Source organism: Montipora capricornis, chromosome 5 (assembly GCF_036669925.1).
Source record: "Montipora capricornis isolate CH-2021 chromosome 5, ASM3666992v2, whole genome shotgun sequence".
Taxonomy (NCBI): domain Eukaryota; kingdom Metazoa; phylum Cnidaria; class Anthozoa; order Scleractinia; family Acroporidae; genus Montipora; species Montipora capricornis.
Genome location: NC_090887.1, coordinates 32,497,005 through 32,516,470, shown reverse-complemented (window position 1 = coordinate 32,516,470; position 19,466 = coordinate 32,497,005). Strand labels below are relative to the sequence as shown.

Below are 19,466 nucleotides of genomic sequence, written 5' to 3'. Positions count from 1 at the left end.
GAAGCGAAGCTAGTTTTAAGTTCCGAGACATAAACACTCTATTGTCTTTATTGTTCACTATTAAATTGTCTTCCGCGCGCCAGCTCAAAAATCATGTTGAATTATTTTCAACTTTATTAGACGAAAGCCGTGTCAGCCAATGTAAAATTTCAAAAAGAAAACAAACAAAAACCCTCTTAATACAATTTCGATTGTTTATTTTCCATAAGGCCGCTTGTTTACAGAGGTATTTTCAGCGGACGACTACTATACATCCGAGTATTTTCCTCGGACGGGCACTATGGGCTGATAGTGTCTCTCTGCGGACGAACACTATCGCGTCACGTGATCAATTTAAACCAATAAGAATCGGCGAAAATTTAGTGGTGAACTATAAACGTATTTATGCAATATAAGCGTTATGGGATTTCCGTAGACTCCGAGCAGCGCGACTTCCACAGTGTCAGCAAAGGTATCACCGGCCAGTTCCCCATTTAAGCACTAACCCCGCCCAACTTCAGTGGACCAACAGAAATGGGCTCCCTCTACGTAGACAATGACATTAAACGTTGCATCTATACCAATATAACAAAACTTTTTTCATTTACAGTGACAGAAATGAATTTTGTGAGCTTTCGAAAATGCCCCTTAATTAGGAAATAGACCAGTTGCGTTATATTAAACATGATTTCGAGGCTCAGCGGAATAAACTCATACAAATCCTTACTTTTATTCCCCAGAGCCTCGAAATCATGTTTATTGTTTTAGCTTGAATTTTAACGTATCAAAGTTGGTCTATTGCTCTCGTGACACTTGAATGTTCTTTTACAACACGGAAGACTGAAAATGGCCCTTTCCTGCAGTCAAATCACAGATCCTCACAGGGACCACCGTTTGGGGCCCTGATCAGTTTGTCAATTTATTTCATGTAAGAAATTCCGTGTGTCCTCGCTTCAATCTGTTGCTACTCCACTTTTAAAATTCCAGGTTTATCTCGTTGCCACTTAATGCAAGCAAGAACATTCCTCACACAAACTTGTTCGTCAGTGTAAACATACTGTAATTATCGCTACCCATTAAAAGTTTAATAAGTTTGTGTGCAGGGATGGCGCAGTGGTGAGACCACTCGCCTCCTACAAATGTGGCCCGGGTTCGAATCCCATACTTGGTGTCATATGTGGGTTGAGTTTGTTGGTTCTCTTCTCTGCAACTAGAAGTTTTTCTCCGGATATTCCGGATTTCCCCTCTCCTCAAAAACCAACATTTGACTTGATTTGCTTTAATTGTTGATTTCAGTTTACAGTGTCCCCAATTAGTGCTCCTTTCCTTTCCTTTTCCTTTTAATAGATTAAACGCCTCAAGGCGTCTACGCTTTCATTCACAGCGAGCAACGCGATAAAAATATACGTCTGCGTTCCCAAGCTAACTGCTTTGGGGCCAGAAAGAAAAAAACTAAAAATCCTCTCCAAGGTTGTTTGAGTGACGAGATATTCTGACTTCACTTCGGACTATGTTCTTCGGGGAGATGAGAAATTGTGCTCCTTGTTTTCGTGGGAGATCAGAAATTCTGAATTCTCTACTGTGTTGTTGTGGGGGATCAGAAATTCTAAATCCTTTCCGGCCACGGTTCTTTAGGCGATCAGAAATTTGGAATCCTACCCTATATTTTGTGGGGGATCAGAAGTTCTTTCCTGTTTTCTATGATGGAGCCCCCTAGTCGAAAAATTCAGAAGACCACTTGGGTTGTCATGCGTGGTAGATTTCGCTCCGAAGAATTTTGCAAATTCCTTGCAAACAGGGAAACTTTCCCTTTGAGTTTCAACGTTATTTTAAGATACGGAATATAAAATGATTCTTTGGAATTAAGTGGTAATTATGGATTTCCGTGGGAAATCCACGTTTCATTTTATGGCCAATTTTACACTAGTTTCCGATGGAACTTCAAAACCTGCATCGAACAAAAGCTATTCTCCGAGACAGGTTTCCATTTTACACGGAAAAAAACAGCCATTTTTGAGGTGATTCTCACTATTTGCTCTGAATTTTCCCAAATTGGAACACCACATTTTAGTTTGGAAGGAGTAGGTAATAGTAAGACTTTCTGTTATGGTAGATGAGGTTTTGCCTAGGTCAAAACACAGATTCGTCGATCTGCGGCCAGTAATCCGGCAAATGCACAAATAGTTTCCAATACTATATACTGTTGCAAAATTTTGGGTACTACCGCCAACGAAAATAAATATTCTTTCTTGGGCGGTCGAGATTTTTTTCAGCGTTTCAATCTTAATACATACATGGGGCTGCCAGAAATCGCAATGAATGATTTTGGTCACACTCAATGGCTTATCTTTTTGGTCATTGTAACAGACCGTGAAAACAATGGAAAACGAATGTGGCTCGAGTGTGTTTCTTTGGCGGGAGCGTTGCGTGACATCGCGAAAAAAAAAAAAAAACCGGTTGCGGAGACTACTTGTTGCTAAATATCAAGTAAAGAAATACAATTTCACTTGGGGAGAAGTACTCAAAAGAAACACTCTAAACTAAGTTGCAGGCAGGGCAGGCTAACGCGAGGAAATCAATCACATATTCGAGCCTGCATTATTTGTTCATTACGTCACGTCGCGTGGGCACGAGGCCTTACACATCAAATCGAGGCGAGTAGTCAGTCTGACACGAAAAGTGACTCTCAAATCGACACGATTAGCAAGCGTCTCGCTCCGCTCCAACGTAATGAAAGCGATAACAATCACAAAGTTTCTCCCTAAATCTACTGTTCAAGTAAATATGAAACGGTTGCAATTACTCTAACTTTGAAATAATACGAAAGCTATTGTTCACTGGATTGTTGTAGATACATAGTTGACTCTTAGGCTTAACGGGACACTTACTGTATGACGCTTATCAATAAATGCGTGCATCTTAGATTAGGTGCAATCCTGAGGAAAAATTTAACCAAAAAGATTAAAATCATTCTCCAAGACTTTTTTGTTCAATGATATTATTCTTAAGAGATTTTCAGTAGATTATACCTTTTTCCACATCCCCCCTTCCGAAAAGTATGGGAAAAAAATTATCGGAAACACTAATTTCTGCTTTTCAGCGTCAATTGACGCATTTAATTAAGCCTTTTTTTTGTTTTTTAACGTGATCACCATGATTTTAGAGCAAGATTGTTTCTGGACTGACGCGGCAAAGCTATACGACCATTGCATTTCATGTTTCTTCTTCTCGGCTTTTTGTTTTAATCAAAATGTATTTCTGTAGTTCTGTATCAATTGTTTCTTTGTTATGCACATCGGTATTTACGCATGTTGTAGCTAATCCTCTAATTAGCATCATCTCCAGTCGAAGTCCGGTACTCGCAGTAGTGTTCATGAACTGAGGAGTGTTTCATCGGATCCCGGCCATCGGATATCCAAACACCGAGAAGCGAGTTGAAAAACGAGGTCGATGGCCGAGTTTTTTTAACCACTTTCGAGGTGGTTGGATATCTGATGAAACACTCTTTTCAGTGTTTGCTATTGCTTCTCAAAGGAATCAGTATTTTGAGAGATATTTGGGATCAAAGTTGGCGAAATGTTATGCTAATTAAGATCACATATCCAAACTTCCTTCACGGTAGTGATTTCCTTTGTTTTTGGCTTATGAATTATTAATGAGTTTGAAAAGTAGTCGGTCAATTCTATTAAACGTTTTCTCTTTGCAGCTGTCAAAACGTCAAGCTAAAATGCATTATAATATGTTTATCACTGCAGTTTGTTTATTGTTTTTGATCACGTTACTATGGCCGAAAAACAAGAGTACTTATGATGGTGTTCTAACAAAGTTAATATTTTAACGATTTGTGGGTTCAGATTTTCTTTTACAATGTGCTATAGTTAACTGCTGGCTAAAATCTGTACATTGTCTTTTCTTTCAGCTAAACCGAAGGTAATAATTCCTTCAAGAGTGGTTCGAACGGTCTCGGAGCATTATGTGTGGTGCTTGTCTGAAGGGACGCCACCGATCAACATAGCAATGATGAACTCATCTACAACCTTGGCTTTCGGGAGTGAGGGAATAGTGCTGAGAAAAATCAACCAGGGTGGTAACTATAGTTGCATCGCTACCAGTAAATTTGGCACTGAATCAAAGACGTTTCACGTTTCTCTTATAGGTGAGATTTTACTGAGCTTATTGCCCTTCGAGTGTGGTTACTTCGTCATCAAACGAAACAAAGCCGTAGCAATAAAGCGATGAATTCTAGAATAAATTTTCCATGACATTATTACTCCTTATCAATAGTTTACAGTTCACAGCTCCACATAAGCCATTTTCTTCTGAATACCACTGAATCAGATGATCTATTTGCAGCGGACGTAAGAATTACAGAAGAACTTAAATTGACACAAGAGCACCCTAAGATGAAACACCAAAAACCTCCCCCGGATATAATCACATAAAGCAATTTGGCCACTTGTCTTCAATGAATAAATTATATTTCCCGAAATTTGACTTTTAAAACAAATCCCATGAAGGCCATGTTATGATATTTTAAATTTTCTAGAGTTTCCTTACCATTTTCTTGTTTTTCCAGAACGTTTCGGAAACGAAGTTGTCAATTTCTATAATTAAGTTAATGGTCACGAGTTCGCTATTAATAGCCTGTTTACATAAGACTTGTTGTTGTCCAGAAGTTTCGGATTTACGCGAGCGAGCTCAAGCTTCAAGTGAGAAGTACTAGCTAACGTTGTAGTTGTTATTGGACCGAAGTTGTAGCTACTGGTTACTGTCTGTGCATGTTCTCATGGTAAACGTTTCAACTGGAGTGATTAAATCTGTTGTAGTTGTTGCGTGATCTGATCGTCTCTCTCAGCCTTGAAACAACCGACGAAAACAAAACTGGCCAAGCTATTTCTTTACTTTTTGACAAAGTTTTGATTCTCTTTTACAGATTTTCGTGTTTGTGTGCATTTGTGTCTCTGCCGCGGCATGGACCGCTATGGGATTCAATTTGAGAACACCTTTAAGTGCAATGGTAAAGATTCGGCTCATCTACTGAACAGCATACCAACAACCACTACAGACCTGTGAGTTTTTAATTGATGATACTCCTAAAACACTTGCATTTATTGCTTCTACCTCTAATTACTCGTATACGCAAACGTTGGTGGGAGTAGTAACCTTCATTTGCTCATAAAAACTAAACGCTCAATTTGAGGGCTCCAGTCCCGAAAGGAAATGCATCTAAACATGCTGTTTGTTGAAGGCAGTTTGAGTGTATTTGTGTCAGCTACCTGACTGATGTTCGGATCTGTTGTTTTCAAGTTTGCGGGATACCATTGAACAAACAAATATATTCATTTGGGACTTTTGTCTTTCAGTACAACCAGTGATCATGTCATTAGTTTTGAATCAGCTCTACTTTAATTTTACACGAGGTTTTTGTCCTGCATTATGCAAAGCCGTGAAAAATTGAGGCGTTTCGGGGGTAGTTTCATGAGCGAGTGCTATGAGAAGACGAATGTTTTGCTGGAAGGAAGGTTACGTTTACGTAACCCCGCACTGGAACGGATATCGACGGGATCGAATAACCATCGACGACATCTTCAGATTGAAAATCTTTCTCCTCATGTGACCTTTAATTCTCGATGTTTCTGATTTATAACCTTGCTATTAAATCCCAGTTTCTTCAGACTCCATTTTACCACTTTTGCTGCATGATGGTGCTAAATGCAACAGTGTTTTCATAGGAAGAGAAATAAACGGCGCATGATGCTGATGAAGCAAAAGAATTTTGGAGTAGTATTTGGAGTGAATCTACCGAGCACACAAGGGACGCTGACTGGTTAGAGAGAATCCGACAACAGGTTAAGGAACCTTACTCATCCTCTTTACATTGCGCGCCCACATTACTTCAGTCACCATTTTCGGGGGGCCCGAAACTCTGAATTCTATGACTGTGTAAAGTAATCTGTTTCCATCGGAAATCAAATGGGCTGTATAATTCTGTTTTCCATTAGAAAATAAGTCATTTTTATTAGCATTTGAGTTTCTAATGTCATTTATGTACGACTTGCTCTTTGCAACATGTTATGGAGTGGAAACGGAATCGTTGTTGAACCATCAGCTCTTGGAATGGCAGTGAAGAGTACCGAAATTGGGAATTCCTCGATTAACGGCTGGGACGATCAGAATTAATGTACTATCATTTCTGGAAAATGAAGAAATAACTTCTTGGACTACACTGTAAGGAATAACGAACAGCAAACCCACCGTCGGATCGATAATAGGCCTTATCACGGTTTTCGACGCCATCTTGACGGGTAGGCAAAGCGGTCAGAAATTACAGTGTTTGTATGGGAATCCGATTGCAAATAACTTCTTCCAAAATTGAATTTTTCACAATTTCCGAATCGCAACGTTAAAATACTAGGTAGAAGATTGTATTCACCAAGTTTGAAGGATGTAGCTTGGCTAGAAGACGCTCAGTTAATTTTTTGAATTTTCCACATATTTGTCTGTAAATTTGGCTGGGTAGACAAACGTCTAGACGCGGTTCGCGGGACAAAAATTTAAAGACAAATGCATGGAAAATTAAAAAAATTAGCTCAGCGACCTATAGGTAAGCTACATCCTTCAAACTTGCTGAATACAATCTTCTACCTTGTATTTTAACGTTGCGATTCAGAAATTGTGAAAAATTCAATTTTGGAAGAAGTTATTTGCTATCGGATTCCCATACAAACACTGTAATTTCTGACAGCTTTGCCTACCCGTCAAGATGGCGTCGAAAACCGTGATAAGGCCTATTCTGTTCAAATATTGTTGTGCGTGTCTTCCGCTCAAGTTCCCGGCACGGAAAAAAGAGGCAAGGCAAGTCTTCGGCAAACATTTGAATACTGATCTCCATCACAATCAGTTAAAAGCCTTTATCCATTGCTGTTCACTTCCTTTTCTCGCTGATTTTGTGGAAGCAAGCTTGTGTATGACATTTTTATTCTTGGTCTGGAAAAGTTGAAAATTACACAGGTCAGAAGGTCAGCTTGTGTTTATTTACAGGACGAAAAAATGTTGTTGGATTCAACACCCGTTTCAAGACTTGCTAAACTTGAAAAGAAGAAATTCTAGGAAAGTAGAAAAAGAATATTTCATCGAATGCTACAACTGTGAATTGCGCGCGCCACTGCCTTTAGTTTTATTTCACACTCGCTTATCGCTAACCACTTGCATTAAGCTTATTTACCAAGTACCGCCCTAGCAGCGAATTAAACTATCTCGCCTTGTTGTTCGCATTACAAACTGCTTGGGTATGAAATAAATATGAGTTGCTAACTTATCAATTAAGGTCCGGTTAAAAGTTCAAACAACTAAGTACCACGGGTAGAAACTGTATTTCCCTCTTGAATTCATTGCAGACGTAGCTGCATGCTTCATAGAGCGGCGCTCGAAATGAAGTTATTCTGCTGTTTTTCTGATCGAAATCCATTTAATTTCACAGAATAATCCTCCTCGAGGGTCTTCCAAGTGCTTTTTAATTTCCCTGACAAAACTGTTCTATTTTTTTTCTCAGGTGCAAAAATAACTCGACGATCCTTGCCCATATATAGAGGTAGATGTTCAAAATTCCCGAATAACAAAAACAACAACAAAGGCGCGCAATGTAAAGTGGGTGAGTAAGGTTCTTTAACACCGATAGGCAAGGGGATATGAAGATAAATCGAAAGAGCTTGAGAACTATATTGGCCAAGATTTCAGACTGGAAAGCCCCCAGGCCCCGATCTAGTACAAGGGTACTGGCGTAAGAATTTCATCAAAATCCATGATAGGATTATTTAACAACTGAACAAGTGTTTGGACAAGGGGCAGGTTCCATAATGGATGACTAAAGGCAGGACTGTCTTGATTATGAAAGATACTTCCCAAGGGAATGTAGCTCGGAATTGCAGGCCAATAACTTGCCTACCCCTTATGTGGAAGTTGTTAACAGGAATTATATCCCAAGAGATGCACATGTTTTTGAACGAAAGTAGGATATTACCGGTGGAACAGAAAGGTTCACGTAAACAATCAAGAGGCACCCACGACCTTCTGTTTATTGATAAGAGTATTCTAAGAAATGATCGAACTGGTAAAAAAGAATTTAGCAAGGGCTTGGATAGACTACCAGAAAGACTATGACATGGTGCGTTACTCATGGATCGAAGAATGCCTCAACATTTTCATTGCAGGAAACATCAAAAGACTACTGGTTCATGGTATGAGAGACAGAAAAACAGAGCTGGTATCCGAAAATACGTCTATAGGAGAAGTGAAAATCAACAGAGGGATACTCCAGGAGGGCTCGTTATCACCTCCTATGTTTGTTATTTCTATGATTCCTCTGACAATGATACTAAGGGAATCGAAATTTGCTCACAATCTTAATGGAGAGAAGATAAACCATCTAATATTTGATATGGTGATATCAAACTGTTCGCCAGCTCGGAGAGGGGACTTAAATCATTGATTCATACGGTGCAAGTAGTTAGTACAGATAGGAATGCAGTTTGGGATAAGCAAATGCGCAAATGCGATATACTGCTGCGTTTATCGATTGGTCTCGTAAATAACTGAGAAACCTCGATTGGAAAACCAGAAGGTATCTTACCTTGTATAATGCCTTTGATCTTCGCGATAGTGTCGCAAGGTTCTATCTACCAAGAAATGGCGGTGGCCGGGGCTTGACAGCAGTGGAAGACAGTGTGGAGCTATCCAAAGCAAGCCTAGCTAAATACTTGTCAGAAAGCAACGAAAGGATGTTGTCTGCCGGTAGGGGGAACATGAAATGGGATTGCGAGTAGTCTAATGAGATTAAGAGGCGGAAATTGAGAGAGAGGATCGAGGAGGTGAGGAGTAAGAAGCTACATGGACAGTTTCTGATGGAGATGGATGAAATTGCCAGTGAAAACAGTTGGTCGTGGCTTAAGACAGGATATCTAAAGAAAGAGACAGAGGGGTTGCTTGTGGCTGCCCAGAGCCAGACACTGAGAACCAATGCCATAAAAGCTAAGATCGATAAGTCACAAGAGAACTCACTTTGTCGCCTGTGCCACCAGAAGAACGAAGCGGTCAATCATATCGTGAGTGAGTGCCCTAAGATCTCGCAAACCCAATATAAACGGAGACACGACACTGTTGCAAAGGCCTAAATTGGGATCTATCTAGTCGGTATGAGTTTAACAGTGGAAGAAAGTGGTTTGAACATGCCCCTAAGTGTGTTCTAGAGAATGACAAGGTTAAAATTCTTTGGGATTTTACCATCCAGACAGATCGGAAAACACCGCATAACAGGCCAGACATTCTCGTGATCGACAAGGAAACAAACAAATGCCACATTGTTGACGTCGCTTTCCCTGATGATAGCCAAATATGCCTGAAGGGGCACGAGAAAGAGGAGAAATATATTGACCTGGTCTTTTGAGATAAAGAGACTTTGGGGGTTACATAAGGTTAGAATCACCCCTATTATAATTGGCGCTCTTGGTACTTCCTCTAATAACCCACACAAATATTTGGAAGATCTGAACATTGGACTAAGCATCCAATAATTAAGGAAATCAGTACTGTTGGGATCCGCGGGAATTCTCCGAAGAACCCTGGAACGCTAAGGGGTTGTGTCACTACCTGCTGATAGGGGATACTCCAGTGGCAACTACTGCCACAGCCGAAAAAAAAAACAATAATAATAATAATAATAATAATAATAATAATAATAATAATAATAAAAATAATAATAATAAATGTAGCTAGTGCGGAGATTTGAGATGCACGGTCTATATGCAGCAGCTTTTATACTCGGAGCGTTTTATGGACACTGATTTAGCCGTCATTAGTATAATTCGATTGTATGATTTTATTATCTCTGCATCATGGAATTCGTAATTTTATAGAATTTTGAATATTTTATTATCAATCATTTCTATTTCTTTTAATGTAAGTAAGTGAAATAAAAAAGCATCATTTTTGATTAAAAAAAATAATGATAATGATAATGATAATGATAGTGATGATGATGATGATAATAATAATTTGCATACGTCGACAGCAATACAAGTCCCAGGAGAAATAGTGAAGCAATTAAGCGGCGGAAAAAGCAAACACCATCTATGCTGGGTAATTAAGCGGGAGACTACTCGCAGTGCTTTGTGGACACAAGAACAAAGGAAAGACCCTCTCTAAAGGATTTGGAAAATAAAAACACGATAGTATCACACATGATGAATAAAAGGAGAGTCAATGGATACGCGTTTCGATCAATATGGATAGTAAGTTCCATTGTTTACTCAATTGTGGTTGCGTTTCGTTTACTCAAAGGCTGGAAGAAGGAAACTAACCGTTTTTCGGCGACCAAAACTGAAGAAGACATCGAAAACAAATATTTGCGAGAATCTAATCAAATAAGAAAATAAATTTCGATCGGATAAGCTGACTTTGAAAGAATAAAGAAAAACAAGAAATCACTAAGAGAGGAAGAAAAATAGAAAGCTACTGGGGAAGGACCGTCATTGAATACATGGAAAGGAAAAAGTCATCCCTCAGAAAACTCAAGCAAAGGTTTTATAGAAGACGGAAACAAGAACAGTAGTCTCGCAGTATCAATCGGAGATTTGTGTGTAAAAATGAATGATAATGGTAAAGAACAACCTGAGTGAAAGGGTTACCTAGGTACAAAGAAAATGGCAAACACGATAAGGATATTGGTACACGTGTGTTTAAGAACATCGATGAGGCGAGCAGTTTTTGGAGAGAGTTATGGAAGAAAGCTGGAGAAGGCAATGAGAATGCTGCATGGTACCAAGAGATAACAGCAGCAATCACCAACAAAGTTCCTCTCACGGATGAAAACAGTCACTATTTGGATGAAGAAGCTATCAGGAATGAGATAAGGGCAAAGGAGAAGACCAGATAGGATTGTCAAATTCTGGTGGAAAAAGATCAATGTTTTCCACAATGACATCACGAGAAGTATGGAGGACTTTCCACAGTGGTTTTCGGAAGAAAAACAAAACTAATACCCAAACCTGGTAACTATGAGTAATAGTTTGATATTTCTCAAACAGTCATCCAATTTGAGAACTCCCAGAACATCATAAAAGTCTGTTAATTTTGAATAATCTGAGAAAAAAACTTGGACCTTTAGTTTGTGATACGTTGTGCGAAATTTTTGTGATCAATGCTGGAGGTAATTTTTTTTGCTTAGAAACTGCACTTGGCTATGAAAACCTTCATTAAATTCTTGTGTGAGAAATATTTACCTTAGCTTGAGGTAATCTTGATTTCATATATATATATTTCCTTTTGTCTTAGATTTCCGGCATTTTTTCTTTAAATTTTTCTTTATATTTTGTGTTTCCTAAGTTACTGTCTTTAAAATCAGCAAGTCTACTGTCGTTCATTTTTGCTTTCAAGTCGAGTAATAAACGAGGCTTACCCAGATGTTGACGTTGGATAGAAATTCTGTCAGTCATCTTTAAACCAGAGATAACACGAGAACACTACGCATGCACACGACCAGTCATTTGGAAAACAGAGTGGCCACTTGAGGCCCAAAAGACAGTTAACATTAAATAAAGGAGTGCAATTTCCACTGCACGGAGGAATAAGTTGATAAAAACCCCTGGGTGGGCGTAAGTAGTTGTATGGGATTATTCAGACCGGATTTGACAGGTAGTCATCAAATGACGTCATCAATTAAAAAAAACAAACAAACAAAAGAAGGGGGCGTGCATAAATTAGGGGCAAGTTGGGGCATGACGCAACGTGGTGTAACCCTCACCCTTAATCACAGGTCGTCGCATAAATTAGGGTAGGCTAATGATATGCAAGTCATGTACGTACATGAAGGTTTCTTTTATTGAGAAAGTAAGCGAGATGCGTTTGCTGTGCTTGTGTTACGTCTCCACCCAAACCAGCTGGGTGGTAGCGCAAATATACAGCGAGAAGAACAATGGGAAAGACAAGGAACCAATGAGCTAAAGGTGATGTCATCACGGACCTATGACACACTGCTGACGTAAGTTTACATTAACTTAGTTGGAAAAACACAAGGCAACATCGGTTTTTTGCTCGACATCAAATTCAAAATGGCGCATGACTGCAATAACCCTCTGGGCTTGGGGTCACGCACCTACAAAGAGGAGTGGGAACCCTGCTGGTTTGAAGCGAGTCAAACAGAATTTTAAAACACACATACACACATACAAAAGGTTTTACATGCCCGGACAAGTCCACAAGCACTTTGTTCTTTTTCAAACTAAATTTGCATACAGCCGATCGAAGCGTGAAGAAGGAAGTTGTTTTGTGTGTAAAAGAGGAGCATTTCCAACTCTTTCACGCTTTTTAAACAAACGTGAACTCCGTTGTTACAACCTTTTTGAGTTTTCAACCTCGCGGTTGAATTGAAGCACGGGTAAATGCAATCTTTTTTGAAGAATACACAAAGACATCCCTCAGTGCACAGACACAAAGAAATCTCACTCAACAGATTTGAATAACGCCTTTCCTGAAAACGCTTGAAAAAAAAATTGGATTTTGAGGAGCGTTTGAGACCGTTGTTAGTATGGCGAAGAGGGAGGTGGTTTCATATCGTATTTCAAAATACTGTTCACAATATTTGACGCAGTGAGCAAACAACAATATACATTTCAAACGCTTTATTAAGTAGTACTCTAGTTACAAGTTGATATAAACGATTGTTCTTCGATTATTCGACTATCGTAACCTTAAACTAAATATCTTGCTTTGCGCTTAAACAAATACTGTGACTCTGATAATGCAGTTTTGTCCAGTCATACAGAATATGAAACATTCGAGACCGGACTAACTCGACCGATTTCATTTGCAAAGCGCTATCGTTAAGTCAATAATACACACCAACAAACATTTCAAACGTTTTACTGAATTAGCGAAAAACGCTTATCATAATGTGATATTTGCGAGAGATAGTTCTCTTTAAACAAATCTTAATCCGAAAAAAAAGTTGTTTTGTAAACGCACCTTGTGTACAAGAAAGATGATACATGTACCGGTCAAGCAATATGGTGCATGCACTGTTTCAATGCTTTTTAGAGCGAAAATAAATAAGACACGCGCAAATTAGAGAAGAAAAAAAAAAGTTGTAATTCACTTGCATTCGCTGCAACATTATTGTTCTATTATGCATGCAATGTTTCAATCTTTTTAGAGCGAAAATAAATAACACACCCGTAAATGAGGAAAAAATGTTGTAATTCACTTGAGTTCGCTACATCAACATTGTTCAGTAAGGTTCCCACTTTGTACTACTCCTCAATTGCGCAACCATTGGTGTTCTTGCCGTGTAGGATTTTTTAATAACCCGCCTCTCAGAGGAATCTGGTGGCGTTTCAAAGATCCATGGATCTGTGTCCTGTTTGTCAGGAGAAGGGGGTGTTTCTAGCCTGACGGGAATTTTGGACGGACCAACGGGTGTAGCAGGAAGTTTCCTGTGTGCTGATTTTTTGGGTTGTACCTGCGAGGTCGTGGAAGCATGGTTTGAAGTGGGCGCAGTTGGAGTGGTTGTCACTGTCACTGCAGGTTTCGCATTCGTTTCGCTCGTCACTTGTTTTGCCAAACCTTGATACCGTTGTAATATTTAATCCAATAAGGCCACTATTTGATCCTCGAGCAAAGTAAAATCCATGATAAGTTTCAAATCTTCATTCAAACGCGTCAAGGTCGTGAGTTGCGGAGATGAGGTTAAGAGATGTTCTGTCTCAAGGTTTTGCAATAAATGCTTTGGAACCAACATCATCTCTTGTACGTGTTTCATTTTAACACTTAATCCAATAAATCCAAAGCGAGCGGTGCAATCAAAGAGGCGAGAGCTGGCAGGAATCCTCCTTGTTTATTGAGAACTTCTTTTTTCTTCTTCAGACTAGGTGTCTTGCGAGTCAAATACAGGAGTTTTGACTTGTGTGGTTTCAAGCGTTTAAATGATGAACTTGGAACCATAATGTTCTATTTAAGTAGAATAAGAGCGTGAGCGTGCTAGCGTGAGATATCATCTCTTTCCGCTGTTTTCATTTGCTTGTAAAACAAGTGCCGAGAAAGGGTAAATGTTGATTGACTTTGGAAGCCTTGATGAGTTCTCGTTTTCTTCTCTCGGTAGATTTTGAACTCTTGTCACCCCCACTTTGATTGTTTACTGTCTCCTTGTGGCGCAACAGTTGCAAACCCATGGTTTTAAATGAACTCTACCGGAAAGGGTTCATCGGTTTTATAGATTTTGTTATCCACGTAAACGATGGGATATGAATGTGACGCCGGGAAGATCCTTGTTAGCAATCGTTGAATGTCCGGGGTTCGTGGATGTAAATCCATCATTAAGTGTCCAAATGGTTGTGATGTAGCGTCTTGAAAACTCTCACGTTGGTCATTTGCTATGATTTTTTTTCCACTGACTCTAAAAATTGATGTCTGAGGCCATAGAAAGAAAAAGAAGCCATAGAATTTCACCAAATTTGGCAGGTACAAAGTTTGATGAGTTACCTTGAAATTGCCATCTTTCTTACACGCCAAGAACATTTAACATATTGGTACAGGAGTTAAGCCTAAAATATATAACATCAAATTTGTAGTTTTTGTGACTTTATATTTGTGGTGCTATGACCGGTTTTTCGTCACGAAAAACGTCATTGTGACGTCATAATGGCGTTTTAATGAGAAAAACGCGTCATAGCACCAAAAATATTAAATCAAAAAAACTACAAATTTTATTTTATATATTTTAGGCTTAACTCCTGTACCAATATGTTGAATGTTCTTTGCGTGTAAACAGCCCAATTTTGACCATATATGGGCATTAAGGCGGGAAATTTGAATTCTCTGATTTTCCGTAACTTTGCGCCGTTTTATCCGATTCAGATGGAGTTTTCTTTAAAAACATTCTTTCAGTATAGCAAAAATGCCTGTAATCTTTTCAACACTGATTTTCAAATTTTTAAGGATGTTTCTAAAATTAGATTAGGCACTTATGATGTCACACTGTTTTAAAACGTCAAAATTACCTTACAATGGCTCAAACTTAACGAATTTTTTTTTCTAGTTAACATGTTGTAATATCTTCCTTCAATTTAAATATAAACTTTTTATCTGTGGGCCAAAACTTGAATTTTCGAACGAGTGGAAGAAAAGTCCTCTAGAATGACCAACGTGTCTCCCATACAAATGGAACGCTCCCAGAAAACGCCTCATTGTGCCAGTGTCCTCAACTCCAAAGTATCTCCAGGAATGTTAAAAGCAATTATTAGCATTAAGAGAAATGCTCCGGTTTTGTGTCAAATAAATGCAGGTGACGTCACAATGAAGGGACACTTCGGTGAACAAATCCAAAATGCGCTGGTCATCGCTTCAGTTTCTCATGAGGTCATCTAACAAGAGCAGACCGGGACGACGGTGGGGTGCAAATAAGGCGGGAATGTCGTCGGGAATACCCTCCATAAATGTGACTTCCTATATCAATTCCTTAAAACAATCTTGCCATTGACCGTAGCAATACACGATCGTGCGAATGGGGCGTTCAAATGAAAAATCGGCGTGTTGAAGTATCTGGTGCGTAAATGTTGTTTTTTTCGCATTGGTTTGGGCCAGAAATGATAGTACTACTGGGGCACTTGAATTAAGACATGTTGACGAGACGAAGCCCCAACGATTTGTGTACACGAGATACAATTCCCACCCCTTTTAGTAGCAACGACACAGAAAAAACAACATTTTTTTTTTTACTTTCAACGTGATTTTATTGCTTGCGAAATGACCTGCAACCTCGTTGAAAAGCAAATATTAACTTTAGGATAAATGACTGAATTAAAGTAGTGTGTACATTCCGTGCAACTTGTGCATCGTTCCTCTGAGAATCATATAGTAGATAAAACAAACAATAACCTCCACAAACATCCGAGTTCAGTCCTTGCAGTGTGTAGGTATCCATGTTGTAAGTTTCAGGAGGAAATCCGTACCTGTCAAAGAATTCACTTTCACGAGGCGATTCAAAGTACATGGCCACCCAATGTGTCCCAGGTTGGTCATGAGGGTCCGTATTCGCGATGAGACCGGCTGGGTAGGTGTTGATGACAGGTAGCCTATCCCTTGGAAATACGCCTTGCATCAGAGGTGCTAACGCAGGGTTAAAGAGACAGGCTTGCCATAGTCCTTGGGTCGTATGCATAACGATGAATTAGGAGCCTTGTGACAAATCGTAGACCACGCGACGATTGCGATCAATTTCCAAATGATTCTGAAATTCGGCGTACACAATTAAATTGAGAACTTAGTTCGTCTGAGTTCCAAATTTCAGGTACAGCTTCACGATGCCCGTTCGATGGGGTATCAGATGATCAGGATGTCCACTTCCTGCCGGTGTCAAATCAAGACGGAACAGACCGTAACCGTTTTCCCTATTCACTCTGTCAATGTCAGGACCGTGCCCACAATTCATGTCTCCACTTCCTGAAAACAGCGTGTTGCAACTATCGATCTTTTTTCCACCCGTCAGATCCAGCACAGAATAAGGCATTCTTTTCTCCATTCACTTTCAGCCGAATGTCTTGCAGTTCAAACCACTCAAAGATGAAAGGATTTCTTGCAAGATTCCCGTTGAAGGCATCGTTTCGCGCGAGCCCAAAAATGATTCACTGTGCTTCGAAACCATGGAATAGAAAGTCTGAATGTGATTTAAGACTCCTTGAGGGATGATCCTTGCCTGCGTAGGGGTTCTGGTTAAGGTATAGATGGCAGGCAGTGGTGCGCTTCCTTTGTGACCTTGCATGATCTGTACATGTTCTAGTTTCACACTGTCTGCGTGCTAGACATGATCTTTAGCTTGCAGTTGTCTGGAGTCTCCCCAGCTATGAGAAAAAAAGCGTCGTTGTTCAGATCCACTTTGAATTTGATCTCCAAACCGTCAAGCAACAACTTGTGAATATTAAACACGTCACAAAGGGGCACTCCGACCAACCCCACTTCTGCGCCGTTGTTAGCAAATGTGGCTCTTCTATTCAAACCGTCATTACTTTCTGTTGTATTATCCACTTCATTCATGTGTCCAGCAGTGTCTTTCTAATACAGAGCTTTGGTTAAGTACGATTTCTTGGCCTGTACCTTAAAATTCAATAAGGTCTTGATGTAAGCATTGTATGCTTACAGTCATGAGTGTCTGACTGTTCTGTTACCAGCGTTTCGTTGATCTTGATGGTGAACTGTTTGATGATGTAATGAAGGGCGTTGTTGACCAAAGTGTACTTCTTACCATCCCCTGTGGGCGATCCATCTTGTTTGGTAACTTTTACTACGAATCGCAGCTCTGTCTTGTTAATGTCAATGTAGTCAGCGAACGGTTTGATGACAAACTCGATGGGATTAGTTCCCGTTTGAACCGGTTCGTAATCGACCCATTTGCTGCCAACAATCGACACATCTGTCACAGGTACATCAAACAACTGTAAACTTGAATTCGCACCAGGGGCTCAGAGAGGGTGTGCTGATGCCATCTTTAATCAATAATAGTCTTGAACGTTGAACGAGGAGTTCTCCTTTTTTTGGTCTGTCCTTTATTGCGTGGCTTTGACGTATCCGCGCTTATATATTCTTTTTCCTCGACCTTGCTGTGTAATGTCGTCAACGACCCCTGTGAGTAAATGTTTTCCAGCAGCTTTCGCTCTTGTCTTAGTAGTTTAAAGGTTGACTATTGGTCTTGGACAAGTTGCATTCCCATTTCTAATCCAGTATCGAGCATTCGTTTTCCCACCTTTTTTGCTGTTGTTTTGAGAAAGGACCGAAACATTCCACCTAAACCGTTACCCTTGAACTTAAGGGTGTGTTCCTCCGTAGATACTAATATCTCTTCCTTTACCGTGCTGCATATAGGGTACAACATGTCGTCCATATGGGTAATATCGGTGGTTCATCGGTAATAACATGTTGTTATAGAATAGCACGACGCCGAAAATGCAGAGTCACACGTACGGCTCCAGAAACAAATGGTATCAATTGACCTGTGTCTCCCCTTATATTGATCGCCCGGATGAAAACACACTTGTACGAAGTCTATGGTAGGAGGGCACCCTGACCTCTTCTGTGATCATGTTCCCCGGCTGACCACGAGGAACGAGCATCCGAAGTAAGTTGGCTTGAGAATCTCCCACTACTTGAGACTCGATTAAATCGGAATACACGTAGATGGTTTGAAAAGCGTCTCTTGAGAGCAATCCCCATACTAATTCTTCTTTTCTGACAAGTGTTGTCGTTGTCCTCGCTAGAAGGACGCTGTGACCATCATTCTGTTGGACAAGGAGCGAGCTGATGTCTTGGGTAGAATCACATACCAACCGGTTGGTAACTTCAACTCAAAGTAATCTTGTGATTTCTTGGAAATGTAAAAACACTCGTTTCCTTCGAGACTCGTAATGGTCTGGTCACTCTTCAAATAAACGTCTCTCAATCGATTGTGTCGTCCCTTCGTGATACCGTGAATGACATCTTTGACCGTACGGTAAATGCCACTTGGTACAGGGATGTTTAATTTCCTGAGTTCAGGGTCTGCCTTACAAAGCAAAGTGTAGGACAACTGATTCTCACCTACGTTTTGCCAGATGTAAGGGTAAATGATGCTTGTCATGCTCACCTCCCAGTCTTCACTTAGATGTAGTTGACTTGGTAACTGCATATTAAAATCGGCCGCCTTGTTTTCGGGATACTGACGCAGACTTGCATCACTGGTCAGCACCTGTAAAAACTGTTGGTCATGTTGATCGACGGCGCAAAATGTAAAACGAAGCTGACGATACCGTCTAAAAATGCTGGCGTTTGACCGTATCCACTAGCTAAATAGATTTCAATGGTCTGAAATAATTATCTTTTTCCGCAAAGGCAGGTACACAGTATGTTCTCCTTCTTTAAGGAGTGTTTCTCGAAAATTGCCTAGGGGTATCATCTCATGCAGGAGAGGTAGCCGCTTGTCACCCACCTGCCACGGTTACACGAGATTGGCTTGAGCTTCAACCAGTCTCTGCTTACACGAGCAAAGCGACAACAAAGGGGGAAATGTGTACATACCGGAATATGTGATGGAGGTGCCAGCTGGTAAGATGAACCAGTCATGATCGTATTTTCTTTCTGAGATAAGTGAAACATTCCGAGAACGAAAGCCGGGTGTAAGAGAGTTGTTTTCAGTTATCCCATCCCAACGCGCGAGCTGTAGACAGTGTGATCATAAGTCCTTCAGTTTGTGAGTGTAAGGTTACATTCCATTCATCGTCCACTGTGATTTCAACCTTAGATGGTGGGTCAGCGATGTTCAAGCATTGTACTATGACTTCTGTCACATCTAATGCCGTACGATACTTGCCCTCGGGTAATACGAACGGTGAGGAGTCACCTTGACGTTGCAGCATGATGTGAGAATGTTTGCAGTCGTTTTTAATGTCAAACATTGAGAGCGGATACACGAT

The 19,466-nt window shown here is 40.1% G+C and overlaps 1 protein-coding gene across 1 annotated transcript in view; it reads right to left on the bottom strand.

Moving 5' to 3' along the window:
* LOC138048745 (uncharacterized) overlaps positions 1-19,116 on the bottom strand; it is a 29,195-nt gene extending 10,079 nt beyond the window's left edge. The window contains exons 1-3 of the mRNA XM_068894868.1: positions 19,072-19,116; positions 18,053-18,296; positions 17,190-17,434 (exon numbers count right to left, since the gene is read on the bottom strand). Of these exons, the coding sequence (XP_068750969.1) occupies positions 17,190-17,434; positions 18,053-18,296; positions 19,072-19,116 (534 nt within the window). The remainder of the gene's footprint in view (positions 1-17,189; positions 17,435-18,052; positions 18,297-19,071) is intronic.
* Positions 19,117-19,466: the final 350 nt, after the last annotated feature.